Source organism: Oreochromis aureus, linkage group 7 (genome assembly GCF_013358895.1).
Source record: "Oreochromis aureus strain Israel breed Guangdong linkage group 7, ZZ_aureus, whole genome shotgun sequence".
In the NCBI taxonomy this organism is placed as follows: Eukaryota; Metazoa; Chordata; class Actinopteri; order Cichliformes; family Cichlidae; genus Oreochromis; species Oreochromis aureus.
In genome coordinates this window covers 33,037,257-33,057,926 of record NC_052948.1, presented here as the reverse complement: position 1 = coordinate 33,057,926, position 20,670 = coordinate 33,037,257, and the positions used below count along the sequence as shown (strand labels likewise).

General features: G+C 38.5%; 1 protein-coding gene across 2 annotated transcripts in view; it reads left to right on the top strand.

The window, feature by feature from the left end:
• rab27b (RAB27B, member RAS oncogene family) overlaps nucleotides 1-20,670 on the top strand; it is a 67,888-nt gene that overhangs the window by 45,208 nt on the left and 2,010 nt on the right. For both annotated transcript variants that reach the window (XM_031745650.2, XM_039615278.1), the window contains exons 2-5: nucleotides 10,488-10,659; nucleotides 16,555-16,643; nucleotides 19,007-19,110; nucleotides 19,309-19,432. In XM_031745650.2, the coding sequence (XP_031601510.1) occupies nucleotides 10,507-10,659; nucleotides 16,555-16,643; nucleotides 19,007-19,110; nucleotides 19,309-19,432 (470 nt within the window). In that variant the 5' untranslated portion in view covers nucleotides 10,488-10,506. The remainder of the gene's footprint in view (nucleotides 1-10,487; nucleotides 10,660-16,554; nucleotides 16,644-19,006; nucleotides 19,111-19,308; nucleotides 19,433-20,670) is intronic.

Below are 20,670 nucleotides of genomic sequence, written 5' to 3'. Positions count from 1 at the left end.
CGGTTATTGATCGCTTGGCTCCACAGAATAGATTGCTAATGACAGCACAGGTTTTCTACAGAGTCCACAGCAGAGATGGGAAACAAATTAGTCAGATCTGGTTAAAGTGATTTAGAGGCCACAACAGTCAAATGCAAAGGTCTCTGACAAATGTCTGCTGCTTCTAATAATAAAGGCTTGCTGAGAAACGAACATTGGTACATTAGCTTGAGAGGAAAGAAGTAAAATACATGACTTGCTTTCCACCAATGTTAATGCTTTGTTTTCACAGTGAGTGTCTTTATTATTGTTTATCTGTCAAGTACGGACAGCTGGCATAAGTAAGCCAATTCTCAGCTGTTGTACTTGTTTTTTAAAGCAACACTTTCTGTTTTACTTTCATTTTGCTTCTGTAGTGTCTCCTTTTGTTTGTTTCCTTGTTTTTGTTGCTTTGGTTTTATTTGATTCAGGTTGCTTTAAATTGCATAAAGGATTCACAGGAAACAGTTTATGGGTGTACTTAATAGTTACGTTAAACGAGCTAAATGAATTTTCTCCTGCGGTCACCATGCAGTCAGTATGGTTTCTAATGCAAACTGGACATTAAAATACATAAAATCTATAGATTTTTATTTTTTTAATACAGTAGTTGCTCATGGCTGTTCTCAGTGGATAATGTAATGAACAAATTGCACATAACAATGCTACTAATGGGCACAACAAACAAGACTAAATTTGCCTGATTGTTCTAAAGAAACAAGCACTGTATTTCTTTGGTATTACAGATTAAAGATTTAAAAACTGGCAACCTAATAATGAATAAAGATGTTATATTTCAATTCTCATTTATCCATACGTCCATACATACAGCCATTATCTACTGCTTAGCTGAGGTTGGATAACAATAGCAATAGGATAAGTGGGGTCTTCCAGACATCACTCTCTTTAGTAACACTATCCAGGTCCTCCAGGGGGAATCCAAGGGGTTGCCAGTCCAGATGAGCTACATAATCTCTCCAGCAGGTTTTGAATCTGCCCTGGAGTCTCCTTTCAGTTACACATGCTCAGAAAGCCCCTAAAGGGGGAGGGTGCCCAGGAGGCATTCAAACCATATGGCCAATGTCCTCAACTGGCGCCTAGGCAAGTCCAGCTCACAACGTTCCAATCTACAAATTATTAAAGTACTACAAATTTAGATTTCCCCTGAAGATTTTTTTAGCTTGGTTACTATAACAAATTTAGATTTACGCCATATTTAGATTTAGATTGACCTTCTGTGCAATTGGTAAACCTGATGTTACCATTTGGGAGTTTAAATTGTGAAATTTAAATGTCTGACATTAAAATTCAAAATGCCTATCCTAGGCAGCGGTGGGTGTTTTCTGTAGGGCTTTTTTGTGCCTTCTGATCATGGTAATGCTATCATGTGTGTTGTGGCATTTGGGCAACTTCTAGCTTTCATAGTATTTACTATATAGTATATAGTATTTACTATAATCTATGTTGAGCTCAGCTTATGATTAAGCATATGATGAAGAAGCCTCTCAAACTTTTTCAGTAGCAGGTTTATCAGAGAGCCACCTCGACAGGACAAGACTCGGATGTCCATCTGCATCTAAAGGACAAAGGTCACTCTATCGAGGATGCCAATGTTCACATTTTGAACAGAGAAGACAGATGGTTCAAAAGTGTAGTGAAAGAAGCCATCTATGTCCACTGTGAATGACCATCTTTGAACAGAGGTGGTGGTTTACGACAAACTGTCTGCCATCTATAATCCAGTTTTGAGATCCCTTCCCAGACACCTTAAGGCCCACTCACATCCTGGGCCTTTTGACCTCAGTAAATCACATAATAGGGTGGGGCTAGGGTTCACAATGAGTTTACCTGAGACCTTTTGCTGATTGTGACCTACACCCGTTTTCACACTTTGGCTTGTGTGATTAGGTAGACGATCAAAAGGGGGACCAGGGCCCTCTTAGGCTACGTCCACACTAGCCCAGATAGATTTGAAAAAGGCGTTTTTGTCTGAAAACATTCCTCGTCCACACTATCGTTTTCAGTCGTTTTCACAGAGTTGTGCGTCCACATTGAAACGGCCGAAAACGCTTACGTTCCAGTACTGCGCATGCGTGAAACGCAAGACGATTCGACCTGCCTCATTTCTGTCTGCTGTTTATTTACTTTCCGGCTCTTTGAAACGTCGCGGCAAAATGTTGAGGAAAAGCACTGAGTTTTTTTTAAATAGACTAACAATGAGGTGGAGTTGTTGCTGCGAGTAACACAAAAGTACAAAGTTGCAAAAGCAAGTGAGAATTAAAGAATTTGAAGAAAAGCTCTCTGGAGCATGTACAGACATGTACATGTGTTAATCTTTAATAGGGTTGTCAAAATTGAGAACAAACAAAACAACTGCTGTATAATGCCCTCTGCTATCTTTGTTTAATTGGTCACTTGACTGCATCACATGACTAAAATGTGTCATCATTTTCAAAAAGTCTCCATTTTTGCTGTCCACACTGCGACACGAAAGCACAGTTTTCAAATGTATGCGTTTTCGAGAGCATTTTCAAAACGCTGTGTTTTCCTTGAGCGAAAACGGCGTCTCAGTGTGGACGGGAGGCCAAAACGGAGAGAAAACGCTGCGTTTTTGTTTGAAATCGCATTAGTGTGGACGTAGCCTCAGGGACACTCCTAGGGGTTTATAATCTGGGGCTGTCCACCAGTTGCTCTTAGAACTGAAGAAGCTTCTTGGATGAGAGGTGAAACGTCTTCAAGGAAGCTTAAAGTCCAGACGCTTTTCTTTCCGAGCTCCTAAGAGGAAGAGATATTCATATTTCTGCCTCTGTCTGTTCTATGAAGCATTTAATCAGAGGGTGAGGTTACATGAACCTAACATTGCTAATAAGCTACAAATACTTCTCCAGAGGCTTGCTATTTTTAATGCTTAAAGTTTAGTTGTAAAGGTTAAACTGCAGTGAGGAGATACAGATGAACCCAGTAAATGTGGATAAATAATTAACCCAGCATAGGCCGTCATCAGTGTCCTGCTGCTTTTTAGTAGTACAATGGAAATTTTTGCACATCCTTTTGTTGGGATGTGTCTCTGCAAAAACCAGTGTTGTTGGATCTAAAAAATGTTTTGTTATACATTATGCTAAAACCTTTTAACTGATGATTTTTTGTTTTTGTTTCACTGCTTCCTGAAAACACTTTTCATCTCGTCATGTAAACTGTGAACACTCACATGCTGCTAGGTAGCTCTAAACTCGACACAAAAATCGGATGTTTTGCTCAGAGCCATCTGGTCCTGTGAGAGTAAATCTAATTTGGAAATCCAACTTGGGTTTGGCTGAAAATGTATTAAACTGAAATGAATTATTTATTGATTTAATTTGAAATTAATTGGGCTCAAGGTTGCATTATGTATAAAGATCTAATGAACCCCAAAGATGAAACGCTTTTTTTTTTTTTTTTTTTTCTTCTCCCCCATCTGCAGATAATGAGATTTAGAGTTCAACATAAACTACAGGCTGATGTTTCTGTCTACATTTTTATATGAATCTGTTAAACCTGGATTAAGAAGCATACTTTTTCTTGAAAAATAGCATTGGATCTCCTCCTCTTTACCTCTTTCACATCTTATCACCATGCTCTGGATATTTATAATCATGGTAATGGTTTTAATTATTAAACAGGAATTATGAACAAGACGAGACCGATGGCAGACACAATAGTAAATTGGCTACATGGGTAAAAAGTAGCAAATAATTCTGCAGTAACAAAGGCCAGTTCGTGGTCAATGTTGGGTTACATCAAAGCCAACAGGTCAATTTAATTGTGAGGTGTTGATGCTGATTAGATTCACTGAAGGAATCCTAACATTTAGCCTAGCTTTAAACGTCCATGAAGGCTGGAAAGAAGCTAATAGCTTCTTCTTATCTTACTGAGTTTGGCTAAATCCACAGAAAGCAGTGAATGCTGGAGTTGCAGAGTTTAACTGATCACAGGCCTTGATAATTCTACTTTCGGCTGCTCTCTTGTCACAGGGGGTGACCTCAGCGGGAAGCACCGCATGTTTGATTTGGCAGAGTTTTACGCTTTCTGACACACCCCCAAAGGGAATTTGTGTTCGCAAGACAAATAATTATGACTTATCGCTAGGTGATTCGTCACACTTCACTTCTGTTGCCAATCTAAGGGTTCCCTTACCTCCCAAATTCCATTGTTTTTCACAAGATGCTAGATTTAAAACTTTTATTATTATAGATCCCTTTATTTTGTTTCTGCCCATTTCTAAAACTATAAATGTAGTCCCAACCAGGGTATGGAAGGGTTCCTTCAGTTGATATTTAATTATTTTATTCATGAATTCTAATTAAAGTTCAAGGAAATGTCTCATAATTCAAAACATGAGTTTCATCTTCTTCTTCTTTTTTTTTCTTTTAAGAGTTCAGTGAATTTCTTTTTCTAAATTCTGCCTGTAATCATGTTAAATGATTATCTCTCTCTAACTATGATTTTTGCCATCATCAAACAGGCCTACAAGACCTAAATCACTGCCATGTAAACTCCAAGACATTACAGTTTGTGAGACATCGATCAGGTTGGATTTGTCTGTCCAATCCAGGCTGAGTCACGTAGACTGCATACAACAAGAGCTTGACTAGCCTGTGTGAAAGGAAACCTGAGACAGGAAAGACTGGAGCATGTTGCTTAGCGGCAACTTTCAAAATAAGAGTGACAAAACTGTCCAATGGTAAACAGATTACGTTGCCTTGGACAGATTAAAAAATAAAATAAAATAAAATAAAATAAATGCTCGGTGTATCTGGACTGCCTATCCACCTATGTGTTAGAAACACTGGAATGATGTGAAATGTGGTTCCCATAAGCCATTTGGTAATCTAATCCAGGACCTCCAGTGGACTCACTGCATCTACCAGTGTCAGTTAAACATCTTCCCTGTGTGCAATTAAGAATATACTTGTTTTCTGGACTTTTACTAAATGAATTATCAGAAAGATTTCCGGTCACAGCAGTAAGTTCAAAATTGAGCTGAAATGTAAAATTTGCTTTGCTGTGACCTGAAACCTCTATGGCTCATGATGAGGAAAGTAATCTTAATTTGCAAGACTCAGGGACTGCTTATAAGGCATTGCAGTGCATTGTAAGGATAAAGAGGTATACATTAGACTTTCTTAATAAGTGATTATAAATTGTAATGTTGGAGCTGTTCCACAGAAAAACTCCACCAAACTGATTATGTACATACTGCTACAGGCTCACAACCTGATCAAAAGAACACCCAGGATTTTATGCAAGTAGGCCAAAGCGCAAAGCAGAGCCTTTGTCTTACATTATGTCGTTTATGGGAGATTTACATGTTTTTATGCAGTGACGCCATCTTATTAAGGTCGGCAGGTTTGAAATCTCACTTCCAAATGCTGTTTTAATACATCCTGTTGTATTATGCACAGTCTAGACTTCACCACCTTCTTTCTCTGTCCTTCACATTAAATGTACAGTGTAATAAGTCAGCGAGTGTTAAGAGCAGCACAGCAGTGAATGGTGAAAATTACAGCCCGGGTCTGCCAGAGGGATTTATGTCTCACTGAGACAGTGTAGTGTAGATTACCCTGACTGTATAAGCAGCATTGTGACAATAGATGGATATGATACTTTGTTAGGCCACATTGTGAATCCATTAAATACTTAATTACAGTGATGGGGAGCCAAGAGGATAAATAATGCATTTAATCATTACTACTATGTAAGATATGATTACTGAGCCCATCTCAACTCTATGGGAATGCTCTTCAGTATTGTCTATGTGATTGGTGTTGCGTTTCAAAGTGAATCTTGTGTGATATGCAATCTTATATGCATGGGTTATGTTTAGGACATGGTGTACTTGGTAAAAGTTACAGGAAGCTGGTTTTCGTGGTTTATAGGAACCAGCATTAAGTGGTGATCAGAGATAACAATGTGAACAGCAATCTGATATAAAAATAGTGATTAATCTACTATTCATGGCTTCTAGCAAATGTAAAACCAAGAAAAATGAGATTAAACAGTTATTGCAGTGCATTTATTTCTGCAGTGAGACACTCGTGATTGTATTGTGTAAATCTTGTGTACTCCTTTCCTTTACTTGTGTGCTTTTGCCCCTCCCTAAAAGCCCAAAACGCACTCGCTTTTATTTCAGTTTCTAAGATGAGACGATGTAAAGAGAGCTTTTTGGCCAACACAATTTAGAAGATATGAACATTGAAACAGTTTTTCTGAACTTTAAAATTCTCTTCATGCAAGTGTGATGCCGTTTGGTCTTTTCATCACCCTCATCTGCACCCGCAGTCCTGCCGTGGTGGAGGCAGTGCAGAACCCAGTGGTTGCACCACCTACTATATGACCCTGTATCTGAAACCACCTACACCTAATTTCTTGAATGTCTTTTTAAAGGTTAAGAAAATCCCCTGTTCAATGGCATTTTTTTAAAGCTCAGTAAATGCATGATTTTCCTACAGTTAATGAGAAACTGTAGTAAATAATCATATTCTCAATATTTGGAAAAATAAATATTGAAAAAATTTGGTTTGCTGTTTTTATACATCCAAATCAACATTTAAGTCACATGGCACAGGTTGCTGATAAAGTTTGTTCCCTGATGATAAGGAAACATTTAGCTCTGCAGATTTTGACTTCTTTGCCCGGCTGGCGTTATTCAGGAAAGAAAGTTAGAAAAGAAAATCAGTCAGTGTAACTTTTCTTCACACATTTATCAGATTGTCAGAAATGCTGGCTGTTTTTTCCAGAACAGGAAGTCAGTGTTCTGATGTGTTCCTCCTCAGCGCTCTGAAGGCAGATCACATGTCGTAAAGATAAAGTTATGAAGCAAGACTCTTTAGCTTCATTTCATAAAGTTTCATTTCTCACCGTTTAAACACCATGGAGGATGTCTTCTGATAATTATAAATGCAAAAAGTATGCTGTTACATTAGGAACAGTATGGAGCAGTGCTTCATGTTAGGAGCTTAAAATATTCAGCATAGAGTATATGTTAATGTGGCCTGAAGACTACCCGTAACTACAAACTAAAGAGCTCTTAGTTTATGCAGCTGCATGTGTTTGTGCATCAGAGTCAGAATGAAAGCAGTCTGTTATCAGTAAGATATGAAAGATAACAGAGGGGGAGGAGCAAAGCACTACTTCCTGATAGACCTTTTGATAGTAACACTGACGACGTGTCCTCATACAAACATGTCATCTCTTCTCTTTGCAGAAGCGGTCCTCCAGATTGCCGCCCTCATTTCTCCTCTCTTTATAGCCATTTCTATTCTGTGTGATTTTTTTTATTTTTTTTTTCATGCATTTTTAATGTCTCTGTCTTTTATGGTTTTGCTTGTTATGAAGATGGAATGTTCTCCAGTGCCAGAATGTGAACAGCAGGAAACCAGTATTTCTTATTGTTGGTATATATATTTCTGTTCTTTGGTGAGCAGAGCAATTTCATCGAATTAGTTTCACCTAACTGAAAATAAAAAAATAATAAGTAAATCGTATTTACATCAATAATAAATTAATTTACATCCTACCCTCACCCTCAGTCATAAGCTCTGGATACAGGCTGACAGTTAGAAATTGTGGACACAGCCAGTGAAAATGAGCTGCTTCTGAAGGATGTGTGGGGTCTTGGAGATGAGGTGTGGAAGGAGTTGGAGGAGAGCTGCTATTCCTCTATATTGATTTGAAGGTTTAGGGTGGTTCAGGGATCTGACAAGGACCCCTTCCTGGGCACTACCTTCGGTCTTGTCCTACCAGGAGGTGGTCCTGGGGTAGACCTAAGAAAAACTAGGGAGATTATATCTCTCGGATGGCATGTCTGTGTCCTCTGGAAAAGCTGGAGGAGGTGGCCAGAGAGAAGTTTAGAAGATAATATTTATTGTATAGACTGAGTTTTCAGCTATTGACATATCAATGAACTTCTCTCATCACCACTGTATGAGAAGGAATATAAAATGCATTTGAATGAATGTTAAATGTAAAGAAATATTGTACAGCTTTACAAAGATTTACACCCCCACCTTTTTATTGAAACTGACTGGAAATGGCTAACTGCCTCGATGCATACTCACTGAAAACTAAATCCAGATCAACAGAATTAACTTTTTGGGAAGCACTAACTGTGATTAGGTTAAAGAAGGAAGTGGATGCTCGTTAAATCCACTATCCAGGTTAAGTGGCAGTGTACCATCTTTAGTCTGTTATAAATATGTTACTCTTGATTCTCATTGTACTGTCTCTCTGAGGTACAGTGAGGTTATTGTGAGGAGATTTGACCTCCTGGCAAATCACTGCCCTCACTATAATAAAGCAGAATTTTTTCCATGCTTCTTCTCAGCTGACTAAATCTTAGTCTTATGATCTTCTCTCTAAATATACCACATTTAGCCATGAGGCAGACAGACACTAGAGTACAATACACTGTGTACCTGAATGATTTACACAATTAGGAATTTCACATGAAAAACACATTTATAGAGCGTGTTCAGTAGTTCACAGGGTGTCGTAATAATATGAAATAGATCAAGACTTTTGGTATAGGATTGTGAAATAGTGTTTTTTTTTTTGTTGTTGTTTTTTTTTGTAGGACATTTTGCTGTGCAAGCTAAATTCACAAGTATTTATGATGCTGGATGAGCAGACCAAACTGGTACTTTGGAAATATTGAAGTTCCTAGTTTATGGTGGGGCTTCAAAGTGGCTTTTGAGCAGATAAAAAACAAAAACATTACAGTCCACTTGGAAAATAAATATTTATGTTCACTGTAAAAAGTAGTTGGCCGGATATCAATCCTTGAGGGATGCCCTTATCAATGTCCTGGGAACATAATTTGAAACCAACAACAATTGGTTTAAAAAAAACAAAACAAAAAAACCCATCAAAATCCACAGAAAGCAACTCATTTAACATGTTATGGCTAAAGCTTCAGAAGCCTTGAATCAAGTGAGGTATAATAGCAGTCACTGTGCCAACAGTCGATCTAAAAGCTTGACTGCTGTGGCTAAAGTAAAGTGTTATCCTCCAGGAAGCCATGTAGTGGTGAATTGGCCAGGCATTTAATTAGTGTAGATTTTGATATTACTTTCATTTTTATGTTACTAAAAGACAAGAGTGTGATGGGTGCAAAGTGCAAACTAAAGGACAGAAACTAATCACTGCAGCCAGTATGACACTGGCTATTTGCAAGCATCTGCATAGACAGTGAAGGTTCAATAAGCAATTTGTCTGTCAAACCCAAACAAGCAGCCAGAGCCTGCACCGTTGCAGCAATTGTTTCTAACCATTCCAGTTTCTGCATTTTTCTACTGTTACTGTTGTTGCTAATGGAGGAAGTGCAAAAAATATGAGACGAATATGAGGTACAGTCAGTCTGTGGGCTCTCTGTGCTGTTGTTGGTCAGACAGCCTCGAAGAAATGTGAAGTTATACAAAGAGCTGAATTGAAACGGAGTTAGTGTCCACTGCAGCCACTGTCCGTGCTTTTCATGCTGCATTTTTCATCTTTGATTTTTTTCTGTTAACACCTCTCTTTTTATCAGGAAGTGTTGTAACTTTGGAGTAATATTCAGATGATTTGAAAACAACAGTGCACCTCCTGTTGCCGACTGGTAGTATGGTGACGTTTTAGTCAACAGATGGTTTTACTCAAACCATCTGTTTTCTTGGTGCAAAATGCATGTCACAGGAGAACCACCCCAACAGGTGTACTCAGCTGCACACAACTCTCTGTTGGGTTTTTAGAACGGGAGAGGCCTCTTTTGAAGGGGTGATGAAAACCTCTCGTCACCTTCTTTTCAATTTATATTGTCTACTGATAATCATGTGACAATGCATGTTAAGTAATGTTATGAAGTAATAAAAAAGGCAAATAACGAATGGTATGACTAATTACTTTCACCAGGGGATAAGTAAGTATTGCATTGTGCATTAAATTCATTAAAAAATCATTAAAAAATAACAATTAATTTGTAGTGTTTTTTTATTTATTTATTTATGACACCAACACTAATCACAGCTTGTCCAATATAGAGTTTTGTTCACTTACCATTTTGGGTAAGTGAACAATACTTGAAAATAGTCTGTATATTATGTAAAGTGTGTGCTTTTTGCACTCTTACACCATTTCTTCTTTTCTTAAATATTTTCCTACTTAGCTTCTCACAAAAAGTTACTATTTTCCCAGAAATCCATATTCTAGTCTGGACAGTCCCATGATCCCCACCACCATAATTCAGCATGACAGTTGGTGTTTGCCTGTGTGTGGTTGTACTACCATCTCCTTATTCTGTTCCTCAGCTTATTTGTTGGCTTCCTTGTTTCTCGCTTATTTCCTTTTTTCTGGCTTGGTTTGTATCACAGACAAACTGAATAGCCATGGAAGCTGAAACCCTGGGTTTTGGTGTGTGGGTCTGTGGGTGATCGTGTGACTCTGTCTGTTTTCTGCAGGTTTATTGCGGTCATCACTATGACTGATGGGGATTATGACTTCCTTATAAAGCTCCTTGCCCTGGGGGACTCCGGCGTGGGGAAGACCACGTTCCTGTACAGATATACAGACAACAAGTTCAACCCCAAGTTCATCACCACAGTCGGCATCGACTTCAGGGAAAAGAGAGTGGTGAGTTCTTACCTTTTATTATTCTCACGAACAAATGTGTGTAGCTTGTAGAAGTTTCTTTTTGGTTGTGTAGTTTTACACAACATTTAATTCATCTTCATCTCAAGTTAGCAGCCACTTTGGTTACCATAGTTACAGTTTCATTTGTCCAGAGCTTTTAGTTATCAAAGAACAAACAGCGGGTCAGGTCAAGCCCAGGTTTTCTGCTGCTTTTCTCCCACAGTGGCTGCTGAGCTGAGTCACTCTACAGTCATGTTATTTTAACTTATGCAAGGAAAACAAACTTGGGTCAGATCCAGCCGGGAATAAATGACCCGGAATAAATTACCCGTGAAAAGATGGTCATTAACTAGTTAGCGTCTAACATAATTGCTGTGGTATTTATAAATGAAGGCTTTCCAAATAAAGCATTTAGCTCTCAGAGTGGGGGCTTACTTGTGCTTGTTAGTTTCCAAAGATTGAGCCCAAGTTTGGGGAGACGTCCTCTTTACTTAAAACTAAGCTTCCTTTTTGATAGTTATGTGAGGGCTGGATCAAGTGACCCTGAAGCACCTGCTGGAGGCTCGGGTGGCTGGGGGACTTTCTAGGATGTGCTGGGCAGGGTGTTTGGGTGATGCACTCATCTGATAGCTATAAAACATATGCTGCCAGATAACAAAGGGCACTATGAGAGATTATCAGCTGTCGGCAGACAAAGGTTCAGGAGCTAATTGGGTAGGGATGGTTATGTTATCGTATATGTTGTTTTTCTCTTTTTCATTTTACTCTACCATGTGCTGAGTTGCAGTAGTGGTTTCTAATAGAAGTTCATTCAGGCAGACATGAAAAATGTAGCCAGTGTGCTTTAAACCTGCATTCCTTCTGATAACCACCAGATGAGTCATCTGGTTGAACAAAGAAGTCCGGTTGTATATGGTGTTAAGTTTATGGTGTTAATCGACCAATCGATTTCGGGTCTTATTGAACATAATATAATGATAATTTAGACTGAAAACCTGGGGTTATACATGGTGTGCTTTAGCATGGGCCTACCTCGTGATTGACAAACAGCCCTTCTTTGAATTTGTGGTGTGAGGCTTTTTCCCAGTCAGATACACTCCTCGCTCTGGTCTTCAAAACAACAAGAATGCAAAAATGCACAGCTTGAAAACAGATTCACAGTTTGACTTCTCAAACCAGTGGGTAGCCAACGATCTACAGTTAAACGTGAGCAAACTTTTAAATAATGCGAACCCAGGAAAAAAAAGCATCTTTCAGTTTTTTGTCCACCACAGAGGACATAATGAATAGGCTGGGTCTAAGGATCCTTAACAGTGATGGGAACACTCTCTGGTTGTAAGCATAGATGCCCAACCTACTTTCTGTTCTTGCCTTATAAGAAAATTGGCAGCCAATAAGAAAAAAGCTGGCTTAAAGTTAGGGAAAAATGACTAAAACAGTTTGTTTCATACAGAAGATAAAACGTCTGAGGCTGTATAGCAAAGGATTAGTTTGAACAGAAAATTATGCAAAGCGTAATCGATCTTCTTTAAGATCTTTCACAGATATGGCACTGGGAATAGCAATATTTGCTTAATAAGACATATCACAATTAACATATTGTAACATTGCAAAAACGGTTTGATCAGCAATTTTTACTTTTGTTTGAATACTGTTATTTATTAGCACATAATAGTATAGTTAAACCCTTAGGTGAGGAGGTTCATCGTAAACAGCTGTTAATCATTAGCATGCTAGCGCTGTCTTTGTGAATAACCTAACTAAGGCTGGTGTTTAGTTTAAATCATCACTATGTTCAACTACAGCCTCAGAGAGCTACTAACACGGCTGAGGACTCTAAATCTATCCGTTTAATTTCCGGACCACCTGATTCCCCAATCTAATTTGCAAAATTATATTATTTTAATCCACTTAATAGCTGCCTTGTAAAACTGTTGTTAGAAAAAAGCCCTCTGTGTTCACTTTCTGCTAATGTTAAGAGCTACTTTTACTTCTGCGCTGAAAGTACTTGGTACAAGTTGATCCTTACACCACACATACTGACAGAACCAGTAACTTTATAGTGACAGAACGTGGTGACAATTCTAAATAAGATGCTTTTCTCCAGAGCTGACGCTCATGGACCCCGAGAAATATGACGGTGACATGTCTTGACAAGTTGACAGTCTTATTAAAATTGTTTTAGGCTTGAAAGATGGCTGATGAGACAGAAGCAATTTATTGCCATGTTTGGACAGACAGTGAAGGAGATGTTGTTTTGGGTAAATGATGAATGACAGGTTGCAGAGCTCCTTGTTGCTCTAGAGGCAGAAGACATTTTTTTAATTTTGATGACTTTATTCTTGTGTTGTTGTTGTTGTTGTTGTTGTTGTTTCTCTTTTAATGCCGCAGAACCAATTGCTCATGCTATATTCCAGAAATTTTTTGTATTAAAATCCTTTTATAAAGTTTGAGAGTTTCATACTTGATTCTGTGTAGAGTTCCACTTTAAACTTCACCTGAGACTTGATAAAAGCTTCTATACTTGTTGTTAGAAGCCCATCAGGATGAGTACGTGCAAATATCTCACTGTGAATGCTCTTATCTGAATCAGAGAGTGGGCAAAGCTTGGTTTGGTCACTTTGGTGCCCTGCTGCCTTCGCATGTCTGAAAAACACACAATGCTGCTTTAATCCCACCTCTCCGGATGACTCATAGGGTTGATTATTGTTCCATCACCTTCAGTGTGTTTGTCTGTCTTTGTTTCTGTGTGAGTGTGCACGCGTGCATGTGTTTAAAGGTCACACCTTGTTTTCAAACCGTTCTATCTGAGAATTAGACAGAAGCAGACAAATGTGTGATCACAGCTGTAGTTCGCAGCTGTACTTCCTCAGAGTTCTCATGAGGTCTGAAAGCTGAATGTGGATCAGTTTGCTCATCCCATGAGACATTTAACCAGAGTTTGTAAATGAAAGTTTCGTGACTCCCAGACAGACAATTTAGTGAACACTTCTGGTAAACTGTGCTTCGGTGCTCATACCAAGAGGAAACGGCTCATTATGACCCACATCTTTTTCTGGCCTCTAATATGCATTACAAAACTAGCAGTGTACTAGTCAATATGAAACTCACATTACCGACTGTTTTAGTGCTCGATTATTATCTCAGAAATCTGACTTGTAATCTGACTTGTGTAGTAGCCACTGTCCAGCGCATCTTTCATAGGCCTTAAATTAAACTGATTTAAATAAATTAAATTTTGAATGTAAGTGTTTGGATTATTTTAGTCAGGGTAAAATTAGCAAACAAATGAAGACTAGAAACTGTTGATGTAAGGAGGAACGTGGCTTTTGCGTAGTATAATCGCACATCTTTCAGCCAGAAGACATAAGGTTGACGCCTGTATGGTAAGGCTGTTTATAGACTTTAGCTTCATTTCGACTTGTCTGGTGTTGTGAATCTCCTTTTCCGCTAAACCCCAAAGGTGCTCTATTGGATTGAATTTTAGTGACTTTGGAGTTCATTTGAATACAGGGCTCTCATCATGTTCAAGAAACCAGTTCAAGATGATATGAGAAAGAAATGTCACAGCAGAAATTGAGATTCATCACACCAGGCAAATTTGACTTGTATTGAGTGCTCAGAGATGCTCTTCTGTGTACTTTGTTTGTAACTAGTTATTATTTGAGTTACTGTTGTCTTCCAGTGAACTTGGAGCAGTCTGGCCATTCTTATCCATCCTCTGAATGGTTAGGGTTACGGCATGTTGTAAAATCGTGCCAGTGGGATTCCTAGTGAGCTAAAATGTGCTGATCATGCGTCAGCATGTGAGAAGTTGAATGAGAACAGCACCTACAATTGAATCTGGCACTACATGTTCTTGACTATGGCTAGATGGATTTAAGCCATGTATTAAAAAAGCCTGTGACGTGTCTGTTATCCAAATAGACTTCCTCGGTCAGAGTGCAGGTCTTTTCATGTCACCCCATCTGAGCTGAAGATCAGTTATCACCTTGAAAAATGAAAGAACACCACAAAGTCAAATATAACTGTTGCAAACATGATCTGTATAAACTCAGTCTAAAAGGGGTGTCAGAAAATGTGACAGTGTGTCACATTAGGGAGAATCAGAGGTGTGAATGATGCCTGAAGCTTCCTGTGGTGACAGGAACACAACCAGCCAGCTGCTGCAAACAAGACTTCATCATTACCCAGTCAGGATCACTGTCCACATAAGTTTTCATCATACCTGATGAAATATTCACTGAAGCAGGGGTGAGGTGAATAAATGGAGGCGGGGTATGTAAGGTGGTGAATAGTTCTTCAAATACAAATGAAAAGATCACAAAGTTAAACTAAACTTTTGGGCTATTTCATTGTATTTATATTATGTATTATGTAACATAAACTAACTGTGGTGTATCACACCTTTGGAAAGCTGAGTTTCATTTCTCTAGCCACACCCAGGCCTGATTACTGCCACACTAGTTCTCAATCAAGAAATCCCTTAAACTTGACCTGCCTGACAAAGTGGACCATCAAAATCCTCAAGATCCTCAAAAGACAGATGTCATGTTGCGTTTCAAAGAAATTCAGGAACAAATGGAAAAACAAAGTAATTGAGATCTCTCGGTGTAGAAAAGGTTAAAGCCATTTCTAAAGCTGTGAGACTCCAGCAAACCACAGTGAGAGCCATTATCCACAAATCATGAAAACATGAAACGGTGGCACACCTTTGCAGGAGTGGCCGGCCGACCAAAATTACTCCAAGACAGCAGCGACGACTCATCCAAAAGGTCACAAAAGACCCCAGAACAACATCCAAAAAATAAAGGCTCTTCTCAGATTTGCCAGAAAACATCCTGATGATCCCCAAGACCTTTGGAAAAATACTCTTCGGAAAGTCAGTAAGACAGTAAAATATGGTGGTGGTAGTGTGATGGGGCATTTTGCTGCCTCGGGTCCTAGAAGACTTGCTGTGGTAAATGGAACCATGAATTCTGATGTCTACCAAACATCCCGAAGGAGAATATCAGGGTCCATGAACTGCACTTGGTTCTGCAGCAGGAAAATGCTCCAAAACACACCAGCAGGTCTACCTCTGAATGGCTCAAGAAAAACTAAATGAAGACTTTGGACTGGCCAACTCAAAGTTCTGGCCTGAGTCTAATTGAGGTGCTGTGTGTTCATCCTCCAAAACCCTCCAATGTGGCTGAACAATTCTGCAAAGATGAGTGGGCCAAAATTCCTCAACATCACCGCAAAAGACTCATTGCGAGTTATCGCAAATGCTTGATTGCAGTTGTTGCTGCTAAGAGTTGCCCAGTCTGTTATTACATTTAGGGGGCAATCACTTTTTCACACAGGGCCATGTAGGTTTAGATTTTTTTCCCCCTTAATAATAAATACTATTATAAACAATAATAAATAAAATTAATAATTAACATCTTCATTTACAAACTGCATTTCGTGTTTACTTGTGTTATCTTTGTCTAATATTTTAAATTTGTTTGGTCTGAAACATTTAAGTGTGAGAAACGCACAAAACAGGAAATCGGGAAGGGGGCAAAGACTTTTTCACACCACTGTAGATTAGTAACTTTGACTAATCAAACTCTATACAGTATCATGAGGAAGAAGTTTACAGTTATCAAGTGAACAATCTTACTCTATGGCCGTTTCCTAGCCCAAAACAAAGGTGCACCAATCACCTTATAGAGGTACTTACTTTTCAAGGTTGAGGAAGGTTGACAGTTGTAATGGTCAGTTTTGGGTGGACTGATTTAAATGTCATTGTTTTTTTGTTTTTGTTTGTTTGTTTTTAATTGAAAGTCTTGTAATATACACCAGGTATGAATGATTTTTCTTTCATAAACAGTCATCTCATTTAAAATTGTGCGGTTTCTTTCTCCTCAGGTCTACACAGCGTCTAACCCCAATGGGACGACCACGGGTAAAACCTTCAAGGTTCACCTTCAGCTCTGGGACACAGCTGGACAGGAAAGGTAGGCCACTTACCCCATTAGGACAAAGTCTTTTTCCTAACGGTTAGTTGGTTCACACATCACTGATGGCATTGTGGATTGTGGGCTTAAGACTCTCCGTGATTCTACAGGTCATAAATGCCAGGTAGGGCTGATGGATGGCATCAAGGCTTTAAATATGTGTTATAGTGTGGTAGACAAAAAAGTAATAAAAAAACACCCTTTTTCTAAATCCCTCTCACCAGTGCTTAAAGTTTTTGTCTTAAAGTCCTCTGCCTGTTACTCTGTAACACAAAAAACATGCCTACCCAAGCTTTAATCATGAAGCAGTAGTAACAAGCATTGATGAAATTGATGCAGTCATACAACTGACCTTTAGGGCCAGTTTTGCAACTGTGGACATCCCACTGGGGTTAGATGGTGTGTAGTCTTGAGGTGCAACAAACTACAGTTTTAGCTGTCATTGCACAGTTGACCAAAGGAATTGACTTCCAATTGGTTGGTCAGTCATTACTGATTGGTTGAGGCTAACCAAAAGAAAATGCAATAATGCCAAAATGAAATCACCAGGGATGATATCAAAACAGATAAATGGTACAATGAAAAATGTTTAAAAAAGTTTATAATTGTAGAGTAGTAACGCTTATTTCTGAAATCCAGATAGAGAAACAACAGACCAGTATTTATGGCTGCATGTGTCAGTCATGTGTGTGTGTGGTCTTTAATTGGTCCCGACCTCGATCTGTTGAATCTGTTTATAAAAGCCCGATGACTCACCGCAGGATGAGTCAGTGTTAGTTACATAATTTTAATTGCATTTATTCTGCCCAGTGCAACGGAACAGATTCCGCATGATCATTTATTCAAGCGGTTAAAGTCATTATTCCACCTGTAAGATGATTTCAGCAGGCTGCGGTGGAGACACCTCTGATATCTGCTGCTTCATTCCGATTGTTTGCATATTAAATATTGCTCATAAGTAATGTTTACACACTGGTACTTGCTGTTGTCACACCCAGAAGCACAAGCGTGTCACCGAATATGCACTTCAACTGGGGGAGTCCCATTACTAACTAGTGTGGGTAGAAACAGACATGGCACACTTCTATTGTTTTTCCACATCTAGTGCTTAAACACAGGTGAAATTACAGCTGATAATTTTTACTTATAACAAAGTTATAAGCTGATAATGATAAAACTGAAATCAATGTTTCTGTTTTGTGCAAGAAGGTTTCATACAATTATTCATCTGAATAACAGATTTTTGGAAATGGTGACTACAGATTTTCAGCTTAAAAACTGATATTGCAAAAATGTTAGAATGTCATGTTTAGACCCCCAGAGAACAATCCATGACCATGTGGCAACCAGCCATTACCAGGGAAGAAAAATGTGTATTCCCCAACCGGTTGTAAGTGTTTACCCTTCAAAGTAAAAGTTGCACCTTTTTGAAATGTGTGTTTGGTATGAAATGGGGCTTCTGATTTGTGTCACACTTTTTAAAAAAAACACTACAGCTTGCAGTGGAAAATGGAAGCGTTGGTGTCCTCCGTGCAAACTACGGGTGACGAAGGCAATCTCCTAGCAGTGTGCGAGGTTTTCAGTGCAGCACTGTCTTTGTGACCAGTTTCACCTGGTGACAGCCAGCAAAGGTCTTTTTTAAAATCTTTTGACTGATATTAGTAAAATATCTATTCTGAGAGCTTAATTTGGGCAAATGTGACATCCTGTGCTGAAAAATGAAGCATGGAAGTGCAACAAACTGCATTTCTAATAGCCTAAGTTCAAACAGACTCCATGTTAATATGCCCAGCTTATCATTAAACTGAGGGCATGTTTACAGCCTGGTATGAGAAATGAATAGTTTGATTTGTGGCCAAAGATCTGAAATGTTGCTATACACTGGTACAATGCCAAACACTAAAAGGAGTTGGTAAAGACCCAGAACACAGCTGACACAATGTGAATATTTGATATTTATCAGCTGGCCTAAAAGAAGGCTACAAATCAAAAAAACAGAACAATACAATGTTGCTCTGTGACTGCTTTCAGGCATTTGCTCTCAATTAAAAACATGATGTGCCCAAATTTTTTTTTAAATCAATCAATTCCGGTTTCACGCGTTGTTTTGGGTTTACGTAGTTATTTTAGGATTGTCTATTTTTTTTTTCTGCAGCACCTTCTTGTGGCTGTTAGAAGAACTGCATCTGTGGACACATCAATTCTAGCCTCGTCTGTTCGTAAGGCTAGCAGTTAATGTGATTGGGTGGCTTGCACATTCGGGATGTTGTGCAGTATAATACAATTAAGATGTTTTTAGAAACCCTTTAAAAGATACACATTGTCATATCTGTACTCTTTAAAACAGTTTGTTTGTGTTTCAGGTTCCGCAGCTTGACCACGGCCTTCTTCAGGGATGCTATGGGGTTCCTGCTGATGTTCGATCTCACCAGCCAGCAGAGCTTTCTCAATGTCAGAAACTGGATGAGTATGTTTACTAGAATTTGCTATCAAAACATTTCAGTCCAACAATGTTCAGCTCACTGTTAAAATATGGAGAAGGCTGATGACTAATGTATTGTGAAAGCATGAAATAGCAGTATAACAAAACATTTCTGTTTGTTTGAAGTTCCTCTGATACATCACAGTTTTTATTTATTTATTTTTCATCTGTATTCATTTTCAGGCCAGTTACAGGCGAATGCTTACTGTGAGAACCCAGATATTGTTTTGGTAGGGAACAAGGCGGATCTGGCCGACCAGCGGGAGGTTCAGGAGAGACAGGCCAAGGAGCTGGCCGAAAAATACGGGCAAGTTTATTTGTCATGTACATTAACCGTATCTCTTAATAGATATTAAGACCACTTCAGGTCTTGAACATTAATTTTTTTTTTACTGTTTATCTGAGAGCACACGGTGGCAACTTCTCATCTGACTTTCACAAAAGAGCTTCTGGCCTCGGTATTACCCTAAAAACGTGATGGTTATAATTAAACAACAAAAGCTGTTTCCTTAACTTCTTGTAGAAACTAAGCAGCTGTTTTCAAATCAATGGACACTTAAAGTATTTAAAATTACAACTATATCTTGCACCTATACTTAAGTCTATATGCAAACACTAAATACTGTTGATGTTTATTTATCTAGGAGAAAAACTATATTAACTTAAATTTCAATTGACACTGTTTCCATGCTTGACCTTGTACAGTTGGATCCTTACCCCTCCATGTGTCCTCAAGCTACTAATACCGTAAACACTTTGTCCTACATTACTGGTATGGCTGCTGGTATTTATAAAAGTAAAAGGAAGGTATGTGTCTCTCAGCCACGTGCAGGCAACAAACAATTTGCGCAAAATCCTAAATCTGACACTTGAATTAACATACTGTAATGTTCAGAAATTATTCTGATGTGCTTCAGATCTCTGACCCACATTAATAGTTGTGTTTTGACAGGCTTTAGAACACATTATGTAAATACGATGTGATAGAGAATAAGAAAAGCAAATGCATAATAGTGATTTTTGTTGTTGCATAACTCCATATCTCATATTTATCTTATAATAACCACATGTTTTACATCTCTGTTCTGCTCTGTTGCATTACAATAACATTAATGTGGATCAGAAACATGTGGGGCTTTGTCCTAAACAGCACTCACTTTTGTACATCATGTATGATTGATATAAATACTTTATTTTGTTGGCATTGATAATTTTCTTTTATAGAAAATTATTGTTAGGATTATTATGATCATCAACATTGCATGTTTATGAATAGATGGCACATGGGTTTTCTGTAACAACAGATGACTTCCTGTTAGATGAGGTAAAAACCCACAGAAACCCCTAAGTTTTGCTTAGGGAAGTAATATAAGTAAGTTCTGACATAAACGGGTAAACCTAAAAAGCTTTGTTGATGCAAGTATAGCAAAAACTGCAGATCCTAAATGTGCTCGTATAGATGGTTAAAATAACCACTTCAAGCCTTCAAGTGTTTTCCAGCTTTGGTTAACCACCTGAAGTTGTTAAACATACTTAGGAATACAG